Source organism: Pteronotus mesoamericanus, unplaced genomic scaffold (assembly GCF_021234165.1).
Source record: "Pteronotus mesoamericanus isolate MK-2021 breed Mesoamerican mustached bat unplaced genomic scaffold, CSHL_Meso_final scaffold_232, whole genome shotgun sequence".
Classification (NCBI taxonomy): domain Eukaryota; kingdom Metazoa; phylum Chordata; class Mammalia; order Chiroptera; family Mormoopidae; genus Pteronotus; species Pteronotus mesoamericanus.
The window spans coordinates 23,246,477-23,269,470 of NW_026555311.1; the positions used below are offsets into that span (position 1 = coordinate 23,246,477).

The window sequence follows — 22,994 nt, forward strand, 5'->3', positions numbered from 1 at the left end:
TATTCTAATTTTAAAAGTGCTTTCATGCTGCTATGTAATTTGATTCTCATGAAAAATTTTCCTTGCCTTCTTCAGTGAGGTGGTAGGAGTAAAGGGTTATGAGGTGCCCAAATCGTACAACTGGTAAGTAGGTGAGCAGAGGTCTGGCCCAGGGCCTTTCATTCCATAGCCAGTGTTCCTTTATATTGCAAGCATTTATCTCTGTCTTTTCCACCACCAATATTAATCCACCTAAAATGCAGTCTTTAGCTTATCACTATTTAAAGCCTGATATGGCCTAGGAAAGAAATCCATTCTTGCATGGAAGACTTTCCCTCTCTGTCCCTGCCTGGAACCCCAGCTCAATGTAAAGGGTCCCATTATGTTCCCACTTCCATGCATTGTTCACACCTTCCTTCCAATCAGAGGTGCCCTTATTTTCCCACTCTACCTTTTACCTGGACCGTCCTATGAGTCTGTCTGGTAACTAAGTGGCTTTCCAGCCTCCTCCAGGAAAGCTCTGCTGGCCACCCCTCCTAGTGAGCGCCCTCTCCATCCTGTGTTCCAAAGCAATTTAGAGCATGGAAGTTTGAGAAGCAGTTCTATCTTTGACACTTAAAAACTATGCCACCTGGATAAGTAATGAAACTTTTCTGATCTGATAATTTCATATATTTAACATAGAAATTACGAATGTTATCACAGAGACTTATAAGGATAAAATCTAATGAACTAAAGTGAAAATGATGTATCTTTAAATGTTAGTTACTGTCACTAGTAACTTAGAGCATACAATTATATGACCTTGAAACCTTTTTTATATTGATGAAATTATTATTTCGTTTCCTCACAAATTATTTCCTGTCCCCTTAGCTAAAATGTATGTTTCTTTTATGGAATAGGCTGCTGCTGCTTCTTTATGTGACCCAAAAGCCCCTAATAGTATTATAGGGATTTCTGTTCATTAAATAAACAGTACTTTAAGGACACAGAGGTAAAATAAATGCCACTTAATTCTTTGGGGGAAAAAATTAAAGCATTTATTTAGCTCTTATATCCTGGAATTTAAATACCCATTATGCTCAATAAGGTGAAAAGGGCAGGAAGATGAAGTAAGAGATGTCATGGAAAAAAGTACAAGAAAGGTTAGTAACTTCAAAAATACTTTTAGAAATTGAGTCAATGTTTCTCTTGCTCTTAAGAAAGAACAGTGTATATCCCCATGCAGATAGGACAGAAAAAAAAGGTTGAGAACAACTGCTAAGTGTTCTAAACCCAAACCATGTTTCATTGTAAAGTAAGTAATTACTGTATCCTTACTTTATTAAAGCTTGATTCTAGGTCAGGGCCAAGAGAAAACTGGAAGGCTTATCTCAAAGAATCAAGTTCACCTTCCTGCTAATTCTAGTAGTTTTATACTTGCTATGTTGGGAAACAGTGCTGTTCACCCCCACTCTCCTATTGTTCAGAACATAAGTGGTACAGAGTTGAAACTTCAGAAAAGATGTGTTCTATGTGTGCATGGAGTCAGAGACAGTGCAAATAGTCAGTTTATATTATCTCCGCTTCTTGGCCATTGGACCTAGACAGCCTCCCACCTTGAGTCAACAAACCCTTAATAAGTGCGGGTATTATGGCAGGGCCTCTGTGAAAAGGAATAAACAGGAAAAGTGGGTACCCAGTGGATTGTAGTTGTGAAAAGTAAACACGCACATGGCCTTTGTCACTCAGCCAGTCCCCTCAGTGTGACAGCACTAGGCACTGTTTAGGGACAGGATGCCAGAAAAAACATGCATAAAATTCCTGGTAACAAATGAGTATCAACTGGTACATTCTCCAAAAGAATTTTTTTCTCTTTCTCCCCAGGCACTCGCCTCTGCCCACTGTGGTAATAACTGACTGTTAATTGGATTTTGATTTATTTTCTTTAAAATTATGATGGTACAATGCTCATCCCACTGATTTTTCTTGATTGTTCTTTGCCATGTTTCACGTCAGATGGAAATTTTTGCTCTCATTTCTCTGAGGAGCAAAAGTAAGACACATCATTTAGACATCATCCAACAGAGATGATGACATACGAGATGTGTTGGAGAAAGCTCCCATTAAAAAAATTACTGAAGAATATAATTTTGGAAGGGAATGAGATATTCATTTACTGACATTTTTATTGAGCACATGCTATGTCACTGTTGCCATACTGTGCACCGGATACACAGTGGATGAACCAGAGATGTGCTTCCTGCCCTCAGTGTGTTTACATCTTTGTGGGAGGAGACAGACAAAAACACTATACAAATAAGTAACAATAATTATAGTAATAATCACAGGTAACTGTTTCTTAGGTGTTACACTGTTGTAACAAATTACATGTATTAACTCATTTAACCCTAACAACAGCCCTATAAGTTAGGTAATGCTATCACAAATTTACAAATAAACAAACACATGTGGTTTAAGTTACTTACATATTGTCATACAGCTAATTATATAAAAAACCAAGTTTTGAACCTAAATACAAGGCTCAGAATCTGGATTCTTCTCCTCTATAACTGCAAAACATAAGAAGGGTCCTGAGGAAAAGAATCAAGCTGCTGAGTTAGAGAACACTAGCAAGAAAGGATAATAATTTTCTAGATTCTACTTTAGTGACTGGATTATTTGGTTTTGCATATATGCATATATTTGGACTAGTCTAGTGCTGTTTAATTCAGCTTAACATTTTTTATTAACTTTATAAGAATTTTTTTTCATTTTAGTTCATTGGTAGAAACACTAATGTGATTCCTTTTAACATAGAATAACAGAATCACGATGGACTAAAAAGAATGAATATTGTAATAGAACATAGTAGATAATAAATAAGATGAAAAAATAAAATAGTTTTCTGTTGGGCAAATTTAGGTGTAGTCCAGACTCTAGGCAGAAAGTTTGGAAACCACATTAGTAGTCAAAAAGTACACAAAAGGTCCTCACATTGTTCCTCAAAAATTAAAAACTGAATTACTCGGTGATTTAGCAATACTACTTCTGGGTGTTTATCTAAACAAATTGAAAGCAGGGTCTCGAGAAGATATTTGTACACCCACGCTCATAGCATTACACACAATAACAAAGAAGTATAAACAACCCACTTGTCCACCCATGAATGAATGGATAAACAAAATGTGGTATATACATATAAGGGGGTATTATTTCTCTTAAAAAGGAAGGAAATCCTGACACAAGCTACAACGTGGGGGAACCTAAAGGACATTATGCTAAGTGAAATAAGCTAGTCGCAGGAGGTCAAATACTGTGTGATTCTACTTATGTGAGATATCTATTCAAATTCATAGAAACGAAAGGTAGAAGGGTGGTTGCCAGGGGCTGGGCAATGAGGGAAAAGGAGAGTTGTTTATAGGCTGTAAAATTTGTTTTCCAAGGTGAAAGTGTTCTGGAGAAATGCTTGCCAACATGAATATACTTAACACTACTGACCAATACTCTTAAAATGGTTAACATGGTACATTTTATGTTACATGTTTTTATAACCACAATTTTTTTCATAAACATCTTTACATAAAATAGCTTGCCTATATTTAACCTTCTTTTCAGTGTCTTAAGTACCCACAAAATTGGAATATTTTTTATTCTTTCCTAATGTTCTAAATGGATTGCTCTTTACTTTCCATTCTGTCCTTAGAAAGGGACATTTTGCTTGAGAGAGAATTTATTGTATATTTTTGATAGAGGAGCAAACCCAGAGTCTATTTGGATCACCTTGTAGTTTATACATAACACACAGATGTCTTTTCTTTTAATGTTTCTCTCTCAGTGAAAGGTTTTGTTATTCCTGTTACCAGTGTTGGGGGTCTTGGATTCCCCAAGATAGAAATCAACGGGAAGCCCCAGAAAAATTTCCAGGCATATTTTACTAAGCTTTATGGTTGAGCATAAGGCATGCAGCAGAGAGGAAAGGAAGGTCCTCTGAGCATGTTCAGGGCATGGCTCTTTTTGACTGCTTTTATAAGCCAAGGACAAAGCAGACTTGCACAAAAAGACAAGTGTTTTAAAAAAGTGGATTTGTGGACTTGTCCATGTCAGAGTAGGAAAAGCAAGCAGTTAGTAAGAAGATAAAATTCTGAATTTTTTTTTTCTTGAGAAGGGAGTGAAGGAGTGGTGACATTTCTTGCAGTCAGCCTATCCAGTGTCTCACCTGGTCTTACTTTGGCTTCTTGGCCACTGGCTTTTTTCATTCCCAAGTCCAAGTCTATATACTGTCTCATTTTCACTGAAGGCAGAGAATGACCTAATGCTCATCATATAGGAAACCTGGAATATTACAGCTGCTTAAATTGTAACATTAATTATGTTAAGCAAAGGGTAAAATACCCTAGTACTACTGCCTGTTCAATTATAAAAGGAAAGATGTAAAGAATGTAGACTTGTGCTGTGATTGTTTTCCTATTTCATCAGGAGAGGCAGTAAGAACACTAATACCAGCATGGAAATACTCTTTGCAGATATTCTGTTAAGTATTCTGTTGAAAGAGCAGACTATGTGTTAGGTTCATGATTCACTCTGCCTACTGGTTGGTGCTCTCTGTGAGGAGATTCTAGAAGAATGTGATTGCATTAAATTGTTACCTAGTCTTTAAGTCCTGTGTCAAATGCCCTCTCCTGTTGGAGATCTTTCATAATAAAATAATTATATCTTTAATAATAATAATAATAATACTTTTTAACCACTAAACAGACAACCCCTCAAAATACGCAATTCTTACCTCTTGTGACCTATCTTGAACTAGTTTGTACCTTCCTTAGGGAAATAGTCTATTGATTATGATATTTATATAATTTTCTTACCCCACACCCCATTATATAAACTCCTTTAAGACAGGGCTCTCCTGCCCTTAGTCTTGGTATTGTCTGAAGCACTGCGCACCAGCAAAGAAAATAAGTGCCTAATAAACATTTGTTGACTCATAAACTGTTTACATATTTATTAAATTAACTGTCCTGCTTGTCCTCAGTCATGTGAGAGATATGCTAACCAACTTTTATCACTATATCCCGTTGCCTCACCTAGGTAGCCAGATTGCAACCACTTTAATTTCTTGTTGACTATTTAGGGAGGGTTTGGTTTTTTTTTAGGGTTTTTTTAATTGTTGTTCAATTACAGTTGTCCCCATTTTCCCCCTATTACTTGCCCCTGCCCTGCCCACACCCCCCTACACACACACATTCTATATGTGTTGAATGGAAGTCAAAACTATTGAGTTTTCTGGCACACAGGGAATGTTTAGAGCGGCTTTTTTTATTGGTGTTATTGTTCAGTGGGACCTGCCCGAGGAGTGTACTGTACACCAAACAGTTTACACAGAGTATTCATTTATTTATCGGCTTGCCCATCAGATGACTCCTTTGCCACTTGCACCTAATAAGTAAATGTGGATGTCTGCAAGCTTGGAATCCCTTCACTGTCATTCCGGTATAAGTTTTAGCACCAATTAGCCGTCTGATCTCTTAAGCATATAATCAAGGAACTATGAAATATTTCTTTAAATGTTTGAAAGGAGACCCTGCTCTTATTATTACTCTAGGAAAATTGCAAACATTCTACACAGGTAGAAAGAATACAGTCACTCATGAGCATTACTTACTCAGTAGAGACTTTTTTTTTAAGGTTTACCATACTATGTAACAAAATTTGGGTATAAAATTAATTTTCAGGGCTATCAGGGAACTGATTTTAATTTAGTTGATCTAAGAGTGTACAGATCACATATCTTCCTAAAGAATTATATGTAGGAATGCAACTTACTACTCACAGGTAAAAGAGGCTTCCTTCTCTTTCACATAGTATAGTTTTGTTTACTTTTTATAAAAATTATGTATGTGAAGTATATAGTTTTATGTTTAGTAATGCCTTTTTACCAATGGAAATTGTTTTACTAGAGGAAACACTGTAGTGAAATTATCTTTCTAATTTATCTTTACTAAAAAGGTTTCAGGTGAAGCAGTGTATTAGTAATCTCTCTGAGTGGCCAACCTGTTGCTATAGAACAAGTGAACATCTTATTAAAAGTTCATTTTTTCATCTGGGTGAGGTAATGATACTGTTATCAGATTGTTAAGCTTTATAGAAGCATATGCTTTCATCACTTTAAAAAAATTTCCAAGTAACATTACTAGTCCCATTAAAATATCACTTGTTTTTTTTAAGTAACTAAAATAGTAACAAAGAGGCAAAACTAAAAAATCAAAATTACCCTGTGACCCATTGCTATTCACACTTTTTTCTGAATATTCTTTTAGAAATCTCTACACAGAAATTTAATGCATTTTACATAAAGAAATATTCATACTTACTATAAGTTACTTTACCATTTAAATAATATCATTAACATCTTTCTTTGTCAGCAAATATTAATCTATACACCACTGTTATATTCCTTTATGTTTTATAATTTACTTCTGTCTTGATGAACATTTAGGCTCTTGTTAATTTAAGAATATTATCCACTCACATTTCCATGGCCAGAAAAGTTAATAATTACTCTGAGTGAATGGTATACATCCATAAATATTTAACTAACTTTATTATGTCATCAGTTTAAAATCTAGACAGTTTATTAGCTGACACTTTTATGATTGATACACACACACACACACACACACACGCACACACGCATGCCCTCACTCACTCAAATAGCAGCATCTCCTTGGTGGTACACACAGTGGCCCCTTGCTCCCTCCACTCGGGAGCCTCCCTACAGCAGCCCACTTTTTACTTGGATCTCAGTTAAATCCCTGATATTGGAGACCCTTTGATTGTTACGGTTTTTCCCGCATCTTTTCTTTTCCCTCTGGATAGCAATGCAAGTGCTGGTTCTTCCTCTTATCCTTCCATTTTCTCAGGCCATGAGTTTGTTTTCCTTTAGAAAATTTTTTATCATGCAAATGCTTGTTCAAAAAAGGATAATAGAGATATCCCAATCTTCATGTTCTTAAGTACATCAATTAATTTCTATGTGATTTTTATCATTTCAAGTTTAATAATAACTATTCTTAAAAAAAAATAATCAGTTATTAGTTTTTCACTATTTTGGTTGAAACCATGTATCTTAAAGAGATTGAAACGTATCTTCTTATCCAATATAAAATTCTTTAAATATTTTTTCTTTTTCTTTTTTTTAATTTATATTTTATTATTGTTCAATCACCATTGTCCATTTTTTCTGCCTATAGCTCTCTCCCCTGCCCCTGCTCCCAAAGACAATCCCCACCCCATTGTCCTTGTCCATGGGTCCTTTGTACATGTTCCCCTTCTTTGCCCCATTATCCCCATCAGCCCTTCCCTCTGATCACTGTCACTTTGTACTTTATTTCCATCTCCCTGGTTCTACTTTGCTCCCCTGTTTGTTCCGTTGATTATGTTCCACTTATAGGTGAGATCATAGGGTATTTATCTTTCACTGCCTGGCTTATTTCACTTAACACAATGCTTTCCATTTCCATCCATGCTGTCACAAAGGGTGGGAACTACTTTCTTTCTGCTGCATAGTATTCCATTGTGTAAATGTACCACAGTTTTTTGATCCACTCATTTACTGATGGACACTTAGGTTGCTTCCAGCACTTGGCTATTGTAAATTGTGCTGCTATGAACATTGGGGTGCATAGGTTCTTCTGAATTGGTGTTTCAGGATTCTTAGGGTATAATTCCAGCAGTGGAATTGCCAGGTCAAAGGCACTTCCTTTTTTTTTTTTTTGAGGAAATTCCAAACTGTTTTCCACAGTGACTACACAAGTCTGCATTCCCACAAACTGTGTACTAGGGTTCTCTTTTCTCCACAACCTCACCAGCACTTGTTGTTGATTTGTTTATGATGGCCATTCTGAGTGGTATGAAGTGGTATCTCATTGTGGTTTTAATTTGTGTTTCTCTAATGGCTAGAGATGCTGAGCATCCTTTCATATGTCTCTGGGCCCTGTGTGTGTCTTCCTTGGAGAAGTGTCTGTTCAGGTCCTCTGCCCATTTTTTAATTGGATTGTTTGTCTTCCTGGTGAGTTCTTTATATATTTTGGAGATCAAGCCCTTGACCAAGGTACCTTTGGCAAAATTGTTTTTCCATACGGCTGGTTCCTTTTTTATTTTGCTGATGTTTTCTTTTGCCATGCAGAAACTTTTTAATTTGGTGTAGTCCCATTTGTTTATTCTTTCCTTTATATCCCTTGCCCTACAGGACATTTCAGTGAAAATATTGCTGCATGGAATATCTGAAATTTACCTGCCTATGTTCTCTAGGACTTTTATGGTGTTGCAACTTATATTTCAGTCTTTTATCCATCTTGAATTTATTTTTATGTACAGTGTAAGTTGGTGGTCTAGATTCACTTTTTTGCATGTACCTGTCCAGATCTCCCACCACCCTTTACTGAAGAAGCTGTTTTTACTCCATATTATGCTCCTGCCCCCTTTGTCAAATATTAATTGACCATAGAGACTTGGATTTATTTCTGGGTTTCCTATTCTGTTGCATTGATCTATGTGTCTGTTCTTATGCCAGTACAAGACTATTTTGATTACAGTGACCTTGTAATATAGTTTGATGTCAGGTATTGTGATCCCTCCCACTTTGTTCTTCATTTTCAAAATTGCTGAGGATATTCAGGGTCATTTATGGTTACATAAAAATTTTTGAAATATTTGTTCTACATCTATGAAATATGTCATTGGTATTTTAATAGGGATTGCATTGAATCTATAGATTGCTTTAGGTAGTATGGACATTTTGATGATGTTAATTCTTCCAACTCATGAACATGGTATATGCTTCCATTTACTTGTGTCTTCTTTAATTTCTTGCTTCAGTGTTGTATAGTTTTCTGAGTACCAGTCTTTTACCTCCATGGTTAAGTTTATTCCTAAGTACTTTATTTCTCTTGTTGCTATAGTAAAGGGGATTTTTTCCCCTAATTTCTGAATTTGATATTTCATTGTTGGTGTACAAAACCTCCTTCGATTTCTGAATATTGACTTTGTATCCTGCCATTTTTCCAAATTCATTTATTAGGTTGAGTAGTTTTTTGGTGGAGTCTGTAGCATTTTCTAAGTACACTCTCATGTCGTCTGCAAACAATGGCAGTTTTACTTCCTTCTTTCCCATTTGGATGCCTTTTATTTATTTTTCTTGTCTGATCACTGTGGTTAGGACTTCCAGTACTATGTTGAATAGAAATGGTGAAAGTGGACACCCTTGCCTTGTGCTTGATCTTAGGGGGAAAGGTTTTATTTTTTGCCTGTTGAGTATGATGTTGGCTGAAGGTTTCTTATATATAGCCTTTATTATGTTGAGGTATACTCCCTCTACTCCCACTTTGCTGAGTGTTCTTATCATAAATGAGTACGGTAATTTATCAAGTGCTTTTTCAGCATCTGATATGATCATGTGATTTTTGTCTTTCCTTTTGTTTATGTGGGGTATTATGTTTATTGATTTATGAATATTGTTCCATCCTTGCATCCCTGGGATGAATCCCACTTGATCATCATGGATGGTATTTGTTAATGTATTGTTGGATGTTGTTTGCCCAATATATTGTTGAGGATTTTAGCCTCTGTTCATCAGTGATAATGACCTGTAGTTTTCTTTCTTTGTTGTGTCTTTATCTGGTTTTGGAATTGGGATGATGCTGGCCTCATAAAAAGAGTTTGGGAGTCCTCCCTCTTCTTGGATTTTTTGGAATAGTTTGAGAAGGATAGGGGTTAGTTCTTCCCTAAATGTTTTGTAAAATTCTCTTGTGATGCCATCCAGTCCAGGGCTTTTGTGTGCTGGGAGTTTTTTGATAACTGCTTCAATTTCACCAGCTGTTACTAGTTTGTTCAGGCTTTCTGCTTCTTCCTGATTCAGTTTTGGAAGGTTATATGTCTCTATACATTTGTACATTTCACCGAGGTTGTCCAATTTCTTGGCATATAGTTGTTCATAGTAATTTATTACAATCCTTTGTATTACTTTGGTATTGGTCATAATATCTCCTCTTTCGTTTCTGATTTTATTTACTTGGATCTTCTCTGTTTTTTTCTTGATGAGCCTGGTTAAAATCTTGTCAATTTTTTTTTTATCTTTTCAACCAAACACTCCTGGATTTATTGATCCTTTGAATTTTTCTTTGAGTCTCTATGTCATTGAATTCTGCTCTGGTCTTATTTCCTTCATTCTACTCACTCTGGGCTTTGTTGTCATTCCTCCAATTCTTTCAGTTGCAGGGTTAGATTGTTTATTTGAAATGTTTCTATCTTTTTTCGGTATCCCTATGAACTTCCCTCTCAGGACTGCCTTTGCTGTGTCCCATAAGTTTTGGATCAGTGTGTGTTCATTTTCATTTGTTTCCAGAAACTTTTTGATTTCTTCCTTGATCTCATTATTGACCCATTCATTGTTTAATAACATGTTATTCAGCTTCCATGAATTTGAGTGTTTTTGAGTTTTTTCCTTTAATTTCTAGTTTCAAGCCATTGTGACCCAAGAAAATGCTTGATATGATTTCAATTTTCTTGAATTTGTTGAGGCTTGTTTTGTATTTTATTGCATGGTATGTCTTTGAGAATGATCCATGTACATTTGGAAAGAATGTGTATTTTGTTCTTTGGGGTGAAAGGTTCTGCATATATCAGTTAAGTCCATTTGACCTACGGTGTTGTTCAGTGCCAGGATATTCTTGTTGATTCTTTGTTTGGAATTCTGTCCATTGCTGACAGAGGGGTGTTAAAATCCCCTACTTTCAGTGTGTTGCTGTCTATATCTCTCTTGAAGTCCTCCAAGATTTTCCTTATATATTTGGGTGCTCCTATATTGAGTGCATATAGGTTTATAAAGTTTATGTCTTCTTGATGGATTCTTCCTGTGAGTATTATGAAGTGTCCTTCTGGGTCTCTTTTTATGGTCTTTGTTTTGAAATATATTTTGTCTGATCTAAGTATTGCTACTACTGCTTATTTTTGCTCTCCATTTGCTTGGAATATTTTTTTTAACCCTTCACTTTCAGCCCGTGTAGGTCTTTTGTTCTGAAGTGGTCTCTTGTAGACAGTATATATACAGGTCATGTTTTCTTATCCATTCAGGTACCCTATATCTTTTCATTGGAGCATTTAATCCATTTACATTTAAGGTTATTGTTGATAGGTACTTATCCATTGCCATTTTTCTCCTTTGTATCTGTGTTCCTCTCTCTCTGTCTCTCATTCTTTTTCTTCATCTTCTTAAAGGAGTCCCTTTAGCATGACTTGCAATGCTGGTTTGGTTGAGGTGTATTCTTTTAGCCTTCTTTTGTCTGGGAAACTCCTTATTTCACCTTCCATTTTAAATAAGAGCTTTCCTGGGTAGAGCAGTCTTGGTTGCAGGCCTTTGCTTTTCATTACTTGGAATATTTCTTGTCATTTCCTTCTGGCTTCTGGTGTTTCTGTTGAGAAGTCAGCTGCTAGCCATATTGGGACCCCCTTGTATGTTACTACCTGTTTCTCCCTTGCTGTTTTTATGATTCTCTCTTTGTCTTTGAATTTTGCCATTTTTATTATGATATGTCTTGGAGTGGGCTTCGTTGGGTTCATCTTGATTGGGATCTTCTGTGCTTCCTGTGACTTCTTCCTCTCATCAAGTTAGGTAAGTTTTCCATTATTACTTTTTCAAACAAGTTTTCTATCCCTTGCTTCTCTTCTTCTCCTTCTGGTGTCCCTGCTTTATGGTATTATTGTTTCCTGTTGTCCTGCAGCTCCTTTGACACCTATTTATTTTTTCTGAGTCTTTTCTTTCTTTCTTTCTTTTTTTTTTATCTGACTGGGAATTTTTTTCTACCTTGTTCTCCTGCTCATTGATTCAATCCTCTGCTTCCTCTAACCTGCTTTTAATTCCTTCTACTGTGTCATCATTTCAGATATTGTATTCTTCATTTCCTCCTGACTCTTACTGATAGTTTCTATGTCCTTTTTCATGTTGGAGTAGCTCACAGGAAGATCCTTGAAGCTTCCCTGGAGTTCTTCGAAGTTCTTACTGAGCTTCTTGAGTGTACTTATAACCATCATTTTGAACTCAATGTCTGATAGTTTGGTTGCCTCAATTTCATTTAGCAGTCTTTCTGGGGATTTTTTCTTTCCTTTTGATTGGGAGTTGTTTCTTTGTCTCCCCATTTTTTATGACTCTTCTTGTTTTCTTTCTGCTTGTCAGATGTATCTGCTTTGACTCCCAGTCTTCGTGGTGTGACCTTCTGTAGTAGGAGACCTGTGGGACTCAGTGGTGCAATCTCCTCGATCACCTCTGCTTGATGCTCTTGTGCTGCCCCGTGCCTTTCATGTGATTGTAATTGGGTTTTGGTGGTTGTTGGGTCATTGTTTGGTGTGTTCTTCCCTCTGGCTGGCTGACTGTTGTACAGGTACTATACTTCTTGCTCCCTGGAGCCACTAGCTCAGCCAGAGATGAGAAGCAAGGGTCTTCCTCTGACTTTCCCTTTTTGCTCCAAAGTAGCTTTTTTAAAAAAAGTAAGGTGCCTAGCTCTTCCCATTAGTGAGGTCCATGGGAGTTGTCAGTCCTGAATATAACTTTGGCCTGCCCACCCTGCCCACCTCCCACAGCCAGATCTGCTGGGGATGCAGATCTGACCCTGCCAACTCCAGGCCAGGAGGCTCCAGGCCACAGCCCAGATGGTGTCTGGCCCAAGGACACTTCCCACAGCTCCCACGTGTAGTCGCAGCCTGAAACCCTTTGTCAGGAGCAGTTACGGAAACCTGGTAGGAGCTGGTTTATAGCTGCATGCACTGATCTAATTTAATTTTCTTGATAATAGCTTTCTGGCACTGGTGAAAATGGTACCTTGGTCGGGCATCGGAGAGAAACAACGTACCACTTCTGGTTCTGGTATCAGCGCCGGGAGCCTGAGGGGTAAGGGACAGCAGCAGGAGGAAAGTATCTGCAGCCCTTTGCTCACACAGGACCCCCAGTTCCCAGGCCACTGCTCTCCACTTTGCGCAGCCTTGATCACAGCCTGGGGGCATGTGTAAAAATTTTTATTTTTTAAATATTTATTTTTTATTTATCCACCCAAATGATTGGTAGTACAATGTCAAACATCAAGCTATTTGAAGAATATCTAAATGATTTATGTAAAATTTTTCAATTTATCCAGACTATTGATTATTATATAGACATGGTTGGGTAATTGTTCATGGTAGTAGTCTAGAACTTTCATTTAGGAAGTTCTATCTTCAGTTGGTACTTTTGAGGAGAAAAGACTAACATCACTTGGATTAATAAGTGACATTATTTATAAAATCTGCATGGAGGGGGGGACAATGAAAGCTGACATACTTAAGTATAAATTGAATACCCCGGAAACACCAACATCATTAGTTTTTAAAAAAGAAAACATTGCCTAGGATCGTGCCAGGTCCGTAAACACTTCTGGAAATGTTTGTTTCCACAGCCTCACCTCAATTCCAAGAAACATTGGGAACTTTATTATTGAATGTTATCTTCCTTAAAAATCTTCCAGTTTTTCATTTATACCCTAGTTTTTATTTATAACATATAAGTGAATATAGGTCAATTACAATAGACTTATAGAAAGGACAGTATACATTTGGAAACTTTTACCTTTTATAAAGGTTATTAAGCCTGACATCCAGTGATTACTTTCAGTAATAGATTTTTTTTTTTTTTATTCTGTGAAGAACTGCATGAGGGAGATTGTCTCAGCATGTCAGCCTTTATTTGCATGGAATAAATGTGGACAAGATTGTGTAATGGTGATTTAGTGATAATGCAGTTAGGTACATTCAGTCCTGGTGAACAATCATATTCTAAAGGTATTGATGAATCAAATGATGATAGTACAAAGAGAGGTTACAAAAAGAGAATGAAGTATCTCATCATTCTTTACTTACTTAAGCCTTTTTTAAAAACACAACCCAGGGACATGCCCTAACTGGGAAATTGAACAGGCAACCTTTTGCTTTATGGGACAATGCCCAACTAACTTAGCTTTACCAGTCAGGGCATACGCCTGGGTTGCTATGGCTAGGACTTCCAAAACTGTTGAATAGGTGTGATGAGTGTAGGCATCCTTGCCTTGTTCCTAATCCTAGAGGAAAGTTTTCAGCTTTTTACTGTTAAGTGTGATGTCAGCTGTGGGCTTGTCATATATGACCTTTATTATGTTGAGGTGTGTTCCCGATATACCCATTTGTTGAGAATTTTTATCATAAGTGGATGTTTTGTCAAACATTTTTTCTGCCTCTTTTGAGAGGATCATATGAGTTTTATCTTTTATTTTGTTAATGTGGTATATCATACTGATTGATTTGCAGATATTGAACTGTCTTTTCATTCTCTAGAATAAATCTCACTTGATCATAGTGTATGATTTTTTTAATGTATTGTTGAATTCAGATTGCTAGTATTTTGTTTTGGATTTTTGCATCTATGGTTATTAGGGATATTGGCTTGAAGTGTCCTTGTCTGCTTTTGCTATTAGGGTAACTAATAATCCCTTTAAATGCATTGTCTATTTAATTATGTAGAAAACAAGATATGGAGTTACAAATCAAAGTTACAGTATCACTGGCTTTTACACTAATTAATTATGAACCTTAAATATAATAATCTCTTAAATCATGTATAAAATAAAAAGTACAGTTACAAACCACTGTTACAATAATACTAGCTTTTATATTTGCCTATATACTTACCTTTATTGAGATCTTTCTCCATAAGGCTCCAAGTTACTCTTCCATGTTCTTTCAGTTTACTGTGCAGTACTCCCTTGAGCATTTCTTGCAGGCCAGGTCTAGGGGTAACTAATTCCCTAACCTTTTGTTTATCTGGGAATATCTTACTTTGTCCCTACTTTTGAAGGACATTTTTGCCAGATTTGCGATTCTAGTTGACAAGTTTTAGTTTTTTAGCATTTTGGATATATCAATCTTCTGACATCCAAAGTTTCTGATAAGAAACATGTTGATAATCTAACTGAGGACCCCTTGTGTATGAGCTCTTGCTGCTTTCAGGACTCTGTCTTTGTATTTGTCCTTCGAAAGTTTAACTGTAGTGTGTCTCAGTGCAAGTCTCTTGAAGTCTTCTGAGCTGGTTTGATTTTTATATTCATGTCTTTCATCATGAAGTTTTCAGCCATTATTCCTTCAAATATTCTCTTTGCCTGTTTCTTTCTTCTCCTTCTGGGACTCTCATAATACGTATATTGGTCTACTTGCTAGTGCCCTGCAGGTCCATTAGGTTCTGATTTATTAATCTTTCTCCTTCCTGTTCCTCAGTCTCAATAATTTCCATTGTTCTATATTCATGTTCAGTGATTCTTTTTTCTGCCTGCTCAAATATACCTTTCAATTCTACTGAATTTTTCACTGCAATTATTGTACTTTTCATCTCCAGAATCTCTTTCATCTTCTTTTTTTGGATATTCTTTCTCTTTATTGATATTTCCATTTTGTCCACACATTATTTTCTTGACTTTCCTCATATCCCCCTTTAATTTGGGGGAGAGGCATCTTTACACAATTGTTTCAACATCTCTAGTATATCTGCCGTTGGGTCTTTTTTCAGGGACAGTTTCTGCCAATATGTACTTCTTCTTGAATAAGTCATACTTTCCTGTTACTTTGTATACTTTGTGATAACTCGAAATCAGATTCTCCTTTCCTTCTTTTACCTAGGGTTTGCTGTTTTGTGTTTTTTTAATTGATTGTTTTTGTTTTTTTTAATTGCACAGATGTCTTTATGCCGAGATCAACCTAAGGTGCAAACTTAAGGTCTTTTTAAAGCATTTCCCTGGGCATACACCAGTTACTCAATGATGTTAAGTATCATTTCATAAGATTATTGACTATCCAAGTATTGGCATTTTCTTCTATAAGTTTTTAAACTCATGTTTTTGTCTCTTTTTAAAATATTCACTTATTGTTAGTAGGGATTCTTTACATGCTGAGGTATGTCCAGAAAGTATCCAACAATGTAATAGGAAAAAGAGAGACATTTACTGAAGAAGATACAAGATACAAAAAACAATGTACATAGGACTATGAAGCCTCAGTCCCCTTCAAAGTAGGCACCTTGGGACCTCACATAGTTCTCCCAGTCGCCATCAGCTGCCCCATCATTTTCTTGAATCTTATCGATGACCTGAAATCTCTTCCTTTTCAAAGGTGATTTTAGTTTTTGGAAAAGCCATGTCACAGGGCATCATATCTGGGATGTAGGGGGTCTGAGTCACCTGGGTGATTTGATGTCTTGCCAAAAAACTGCACAAGATGTGATGCATGAGCAGGCACATTGTTGTGATGAAACTGCCAGTCACCAGTTGCCCATAGCTGTGGCCTTCTGAATTATCAAAATAGTTTCCTCAGAGGACTGTTCAAGCTTAAAACAAAATTTGAGGCGTATTTGTTGCTCTACTTGCTCAGTCATTTTGAATGCAACGGCCACACAGTACACATGCTCACTTAATGGTATCTACCATCCCCACTGACTAGTGCAGTGAAGTTCTCATTGTTTATGCATGTGCTTTCTAGTCCGCTCTCCTTGACTTCCAGGTTATATCAGTGTTGTGCAAACTGTTTTTGTTATGTTAAAAATGGTTTGCCTTTTTCCAGACAAACCTTATATTCAACTAATCTTACCGAGGAAATATTTAATCTTCTTTATTTTGTGATGTCTTCTGCATTCAGAGGTTTTTTTACACTTTTAAATAAAAATTATGGACATTTTTAGACATGCCGAAAAGAAAGCAGAATACTTTAATAAATCTTCCATATACCTATCACTCAGCTTTAACAATTATCAGTATATTTCCCAAGCAGTATTCATCTTTTCCTTTAATTTTTGTGCATTACCTAAGAAATCACTAAAGATTGTGTCACTATTATTTGTGTGGCTAAATATTTCTGTCACGATAAAATACCCATTTTTTTTGTCATGACATTTGTCCTTTATTGTTTTTATTTTTATGTAAATGTTACCTTACATGTAGCAATTCCTAACATATATAATGTGTTATTGCACCTATGTTAACCCATAACTTCTTCCTGAACAACAGGTACTTTTATTCAGCACAAGCTATTAATTCATATCTTGGAAATCAGTAGTTGTCCCAAAAATATCGTATATGTCACCATAAAGCCAGTTGAAAATCCCTATGTCCTTATAAGAAGGCTGCTCAATCATTGAGATGTCAAACTATAAACCTAAGATAGCTGTGCTGGCATTTTTGTTTTTACAGAGTAATTCCTCTCAATTTTTCCCCTTATTTTTAGTGTGCCACCTGGGCTTGAATGCATGAAAGAACAAGACCTCTGCAACAAGATAATGGCTACAATACTAGAAAAGTACAATACCCTGTTTGAAGTAGAATGCACAGAAAATGATAACCAGAGGTGTGAAAATCAAATGAAGCTTATTTTAGTAAAAGTAAGTAAAAATTGCTATCTGATTTTCAGTATTGCTATATTTTGCATGGAAGTTAATTTAAATCATTCTTTGTCATAAAAATTCCATATGGATATAACTTCAAATTATTATTCCTATGTTCAGATTATTATTCCCTATTTAATTCTTTTTATGTAGTCTATTCTCTGTAGCAAGTGTTTGTTAACTGGTATGTATTCTTCTAATATTGGAGAATAATTGTGAACTGATGTTTTCTTACTGCTATAAAATCATCTCAAAAGCATTTATGTGAGCTCAGTGTTATAGCTGATAGGGTGTGCCAACTTTTTATGGAAATCTGGTGGTATGGGGGGATATGATACGTGCTCATGTCTGTGTTCAGGAATGCTAGCTTACCGAGTAAATTGCAAAATTCCTTTAGACAGTGTTAATATGTCTTGTCTTTCTTGTGTCTGGCATACTTTCAAGTTCAACTTTAGATTTTAAGTCCCATATATGTAGCCATTGGTAACTGTTATCAATAAAGGAGAGTATTTTTAAAACCTGCAAGGGAATTCTTGACAATACTATCTAAATATTTTTATGCATTGCTGATAAATTATAACATTCTTTACACATTACATAAATCCATGTAGGTCTCTCAAGATTTATAATTGAGAGTTAGAGGATAAACATCCAAACTAAATCTTCCAGATGAGGGAAAAGAGGGAAGACATCTATTTCTTTCTCATTTATATTGAGGTAAATCATGATGAAAGAGATACAGAAGTTTCCCTCAGGAGGTTTCCTGAAACTTACCAAATTTATAGCCTGTACTCTCATTGATTCATATGGCAACAAATCATAAGAGGTACTTGGTGGGAACGTTGAAAGGGTGTTTTCATTTATTGTTCCAGTTGAGGCCATGACTTTGGAGAAATAAAAAGCAATGGGTACCAAGCAGCACTCTATCAAAACAGCAAAAGAAGACAAAAAAGAGGTTTTCTTAACTGGGGGCTTATGTTAATACAGCAGATGCCCTGTAAGGGATAGAGCGCATCTAAGAGAAATGCTGCACTAAATATGAATCTTGCCAAAATAATAAAGAGAACTTTAAACTGAAATTTGAGGGAAGGGAAGAGCATTTCTCAGATAAAATGATAAAATGAAATACTTTGGAGAATATCAAGTATAACCTAATACTAGAGGTAACATGGAAGCTGAGAAAATGTCGGTGATTTAAAAGAGATAAGAAGGAAAAAAACCTACTCATAAATTTTGCTACAAAAAAAATTGAAATCGAAATAAATTATTTTTTAAATAGAAAAACTTTACCTTTAATTTGTTCTTTCTGTTCCTGTAGTACTTTGCAAGAACAAAGGGTCTTGCAAAGGATCTCTCTTTAAAATGTTAAAAAGTGATTGACTTTCTCAGCTATATTTCTGATAAATACTTTTAACACTCATACCTTTCACCTAGGTCTGATAAAATAATGAGGAAGTTCTCAAATTAATGAAAATAGATAGGCAGGAAAAACTTTCTGAGGTATAGATAATCTCTGGACTCTGTCAACAGGGGGTTATATTCTGTGCAAGTAAAATCATACCTACAGAGATATATGAAAGAGTGCCCTGCTTGGAAATCCTTGAGCTCGTAACTTTAATCATGGTGGAGAACACAGCATGAGAGTGCAGGATAAGACACATAAACTGAAAATATTGTATGTACTAAATACAGATGTCTGAAGTGGATGATTGTGACTGCTACTCTCCAAATGCAAGTTTCAGATGTGGCCTAAAGGCAGACAGATATCATGATTGGAAACTACATGTCTATACTCTGGAAGCATCATTCTGTTAAAGCAGAATTTTTTATACATTTTTTTTTACTGATCTTGCTGATAGTCTTACCTCTGAGAGGGTAGATAATGCAACAGGGGAATGTGATGTTATGGACTTCATTGTAACCAATAAGTATGAAACAGAAGTTACAGAAATTATTTTAACAGGATGTGCTAACGCCATTTTAGGGTCCCTAATAATGAAGAATATGCTAGCAACAGTTAGATATATAAAACTGGACATTGTTAAGAAAGAATGTTCTTTAAATTTCTAAGATTATAGAAACAGATATAAACCAAGAGGAAGCTAGATTAAAAAGAAATTGAGAGTCTCAAAATGAAATCATTAACATACTAAAAATAGTAAATATGAAGGGTAGTCAAAAAACAAGTTATTCTGATCATTCTCATGTCTCTTTTTGTTCACAGCTTTTAGAAAGATGTGAACAAAAAGAGGAAACAGGCACAAAACAATTGATAAATACACAAGTTTGACAGAGATATAAATGTTAGAGCTGAGAATAAGTTTAGGCTCATGAAAACTACTAAGGTATAAAAAAGCAAAAAGGTATTTTTAATGGGAAAAAGTGCTCAATGTGTCCACTGGCACACCCTGTGTACCCCAGGGTAGGAAACAAAGTCAAAGTGTTGAATGACATTTTTCATGATATTTTTGTGGGCTAAATGGAGATTTGGGGCTCAGACAAGTATAAATTTGACTGTAATTGGACCTGGATGAAGAACTTTGCCCAGAGCATTGGATGTGAATTGGTGTTAACTTCAAAGGAGGTCGCTACATTTATTTGTGTTATCAGTACGTTAAACACTGACTTGAATGAACAGCTTTGCAAATGAAATAAAGCTGGAAGAATACAGGTCAGATATTGGCTGGTATAGAGTAACAAAATGGTATGTGCGTGTGAGAGAGAGAGAGAGAAACAGAGAGAGAACAGGCATGCACGCACCCATTCCACCATTTCCCTCTTCTTCCTTGCTTAAAAAACAAAATAAAGTACCATTATATTTGGACCCGAGGCTATGTTTTGAGGTCAGATGGGCCCCTCTCTCAGCCCCAAGGGATGGATGAATCATACATAAATGGTCTATAATAAGGTGGTATTACAATCATATTTTATTCAGTGATTGATGTAAAAGTCAGAAGAGACACATTCCTGGCCAAGAAGATGTAAGGTAAAGTGTGCTAGGGGCAGAGGCCTCTGGGAAAGATTTTCATCCCTGATTACAGAGAGGGGATGGGGGGAGGGGAGAGAGAATCAAGAAAGATTTAAGAGATAAGAGCTGTAGTTGCCTCTGGGTGGAGTTGGGGTGGTGGCAATGGCGATGATTAACTAGGAAAGTGTTCAGGGGAGCTCTCTGGGGTGATAAAAATGGTCCATATTTCAATAGGCATATGGATATGGGTATATGCATTTGTCAAAACTCATTCAGCTGTACACTTAAGATTTATATATTTTACTGAACATAAGTTATTTTTAATTTACCGAAGAGAAAAAGATAGTAGGCCTCTGAATCAAAATGTCCACCTCTCCCATCTGGTTTTGGATGTTTTTATGCTTGGAGCTACTGCCACCATCTTTTGTCTTTGATGAATGTATCACTGACACACTGAGGCTGACAACTAAAGGAAGGAAAAGTCTCAGCTCCCCATCGTTGATCTCTGCTGAACCAAACCTGACTACACATACCTCTAGACTTAGAGTTACATGGAGGATATAAATGTTCTCATAGTATAAACTACCTTCAGTAGAGTGTTTTGGTTCTTGCACCAAAAGCACCATATCTGATGTAATTATTCTGATTGGAAAGTACTATACTTAGGTTCATAAAATGATTTGTACCAGTATAGCCAAAAAGATACCAAAGTAATAATAGCTAAATTGAAAACCATCCACAGATTTTAGTCAACTTTTAGCACAGTATGAAATGACAATGTGATATGTTTACCAAACACAGATTTATTGACTGCATATACCAGCAGTATCCAGAACAAAGAATGTCTGTCTCACTGCACTTGGTGTAGGTACAATTATCTTCAGTGTTATGTCTGATTCTGAGGACTACATTCTGACTCTCCTGACAATCACCACTGGTCCTCATTTATTTTGATTAAATATAAATTTGCCTGGTTAACTATTTTACTTCAGTTTCCATACTGCTGATGACTTCTAAATCACCGTTCCAGTCCAAACTACCAGGAGCCATATTTCCCACTACCAATAAAAAGCCATGTTCATTATTCAAATTTCTCACATGAAAAATATCATCTCCAAAGCTTTGTCTATGTTCTGCTCTTGATGCAGAGAGATATGAGATCACTGAGGAGGAGTAGGGAGCAGGAGGAGCCACAGGAGGAGGTTGCCCAAGGCAATGGTAAACAGCCTAGGTGAGGATTGGCTGAAAAGCTGAAGGCCTCCAGAGTGCATGGAATTATGGTCCAGAAGATTTAAAATAGAAGGAAGGCAGAGACTGGCTCTTGGGCTCTCTTCCTGGAGGATGCCTGGATCATTGTGCTGCAGCCGCCTGCAGTTCCCAATGGGTGATATGTTGGATAGGGAGAAACTCCAGGCACAGCCTAGGGTCAGGCTGGCCTGGCAGAGGGTGGCAGGGTATTCTTCTTTGGGTGTTCTAGAGGGGACGGGCTCTGAAGGCAGAAGCCTGCCATTCTTCCAAAATTGTGTAGCTCTTGTATCTTATGTTGTTTTAGTTTGTAAACTAATCATATAGAAATGAGAATTAAAAACTAACAGGGGGAATGATCGAGGAACTTAGGAGTTAAACATTTTAGCCTTAATTGATAGGCTTAAGTGACTAATGCTTATGGAAAGCTGTTATTCCAAAGTTGTGTAGCTTTTGAATAGACTCCTTTATCACCAAACCTTTGTGTCCAGAATTTTGCCTAGAGGGTACACCAAGCAGCAGGGCCCCACTTGTTGTTTGGTAACTCTATCCAGTCCTAGTTTGCCAGCCCCTGGCCTACGAAACTGGAATCTTTACTTTTACCTTTAACTCCTGCCCCTTTAACCATTCCCACTTGGACTCATATTCTGTCTGAGACATGTCTCTGGAAATGGGTGTCTTGTGTCCACTTACTACCACTGCCTTAGATTAGGCCCTTTTCATAGCTACAGAATTTCAAACTGTTCTCCATCTAGGCTTACCCCCTTCCCATCTCCTCTCTATCAGTGATAGAAGTATGCTCCTAAAAAACAAACCTGATCATAACGTATTCCTGCCTTAAGCAAGCAAATCTTTCGCTGTTGTTTTGCCTCTCACCCTTTTGCTGACAGTATCAGTTAAGTCTCCTCTACTCAAAATTCAGGCCCTTTACAATGTCCCCCTAACCAAACTTCCTCCTTAAATTCTGGAATGAATATTGAATGGTTTTTGGCATCTTCCTATTCCTCTGGTCTGTCTGCAGTCTCTGAGTGCTTTTTCTTCCCAGTCAGAATTAAACATTGTTATTTCCTGGGCTCATTCCTAGGTCTTCAGTCCAGAGCTCTCTTTGGCATACATATATCATTTATGTAAGTGCCTTACCATCACTTGCCATGCCTTTCCTACATATTGTCTGTCTCATCATCTTTCCTCGCCTTGAAGGTCTAATGCTCCACTTGTATTCTGAGGCTTAATGAAAGGCCCAACTATTCACACAGTTACTCCAGCTTGATGTCCATCAGTCACTAGAATGAATTAATTCTACTGCCTGAGGATCTCTTAAGCCTCTTCCACCCTCATTAG

General features: G+C 36.6%; 1 protein-coding gene across 1 annotated transcript in view; it reads left to right on the forward strand.

Annotated features, from left to right (window-relative positions):
- The window catches only part of FAM13A (family with sequence similarity 13 member A), a 266,776-nt gene that overhangs the window by 73,196 nt on the left and 170,586 nt on the right, over positions 1–22,994 (forward strand). The window contains exon 5 of the mRNA XM_054591743.1: positions 17,284–17,437. Within this exon, the coding sequence (XP_054447718.1) occupies positions 17,284–17,437 (154 nt within the window). The remainder of the gene's footprint in view (positions 1–17,283; positions 17,438–22,994) is intronic.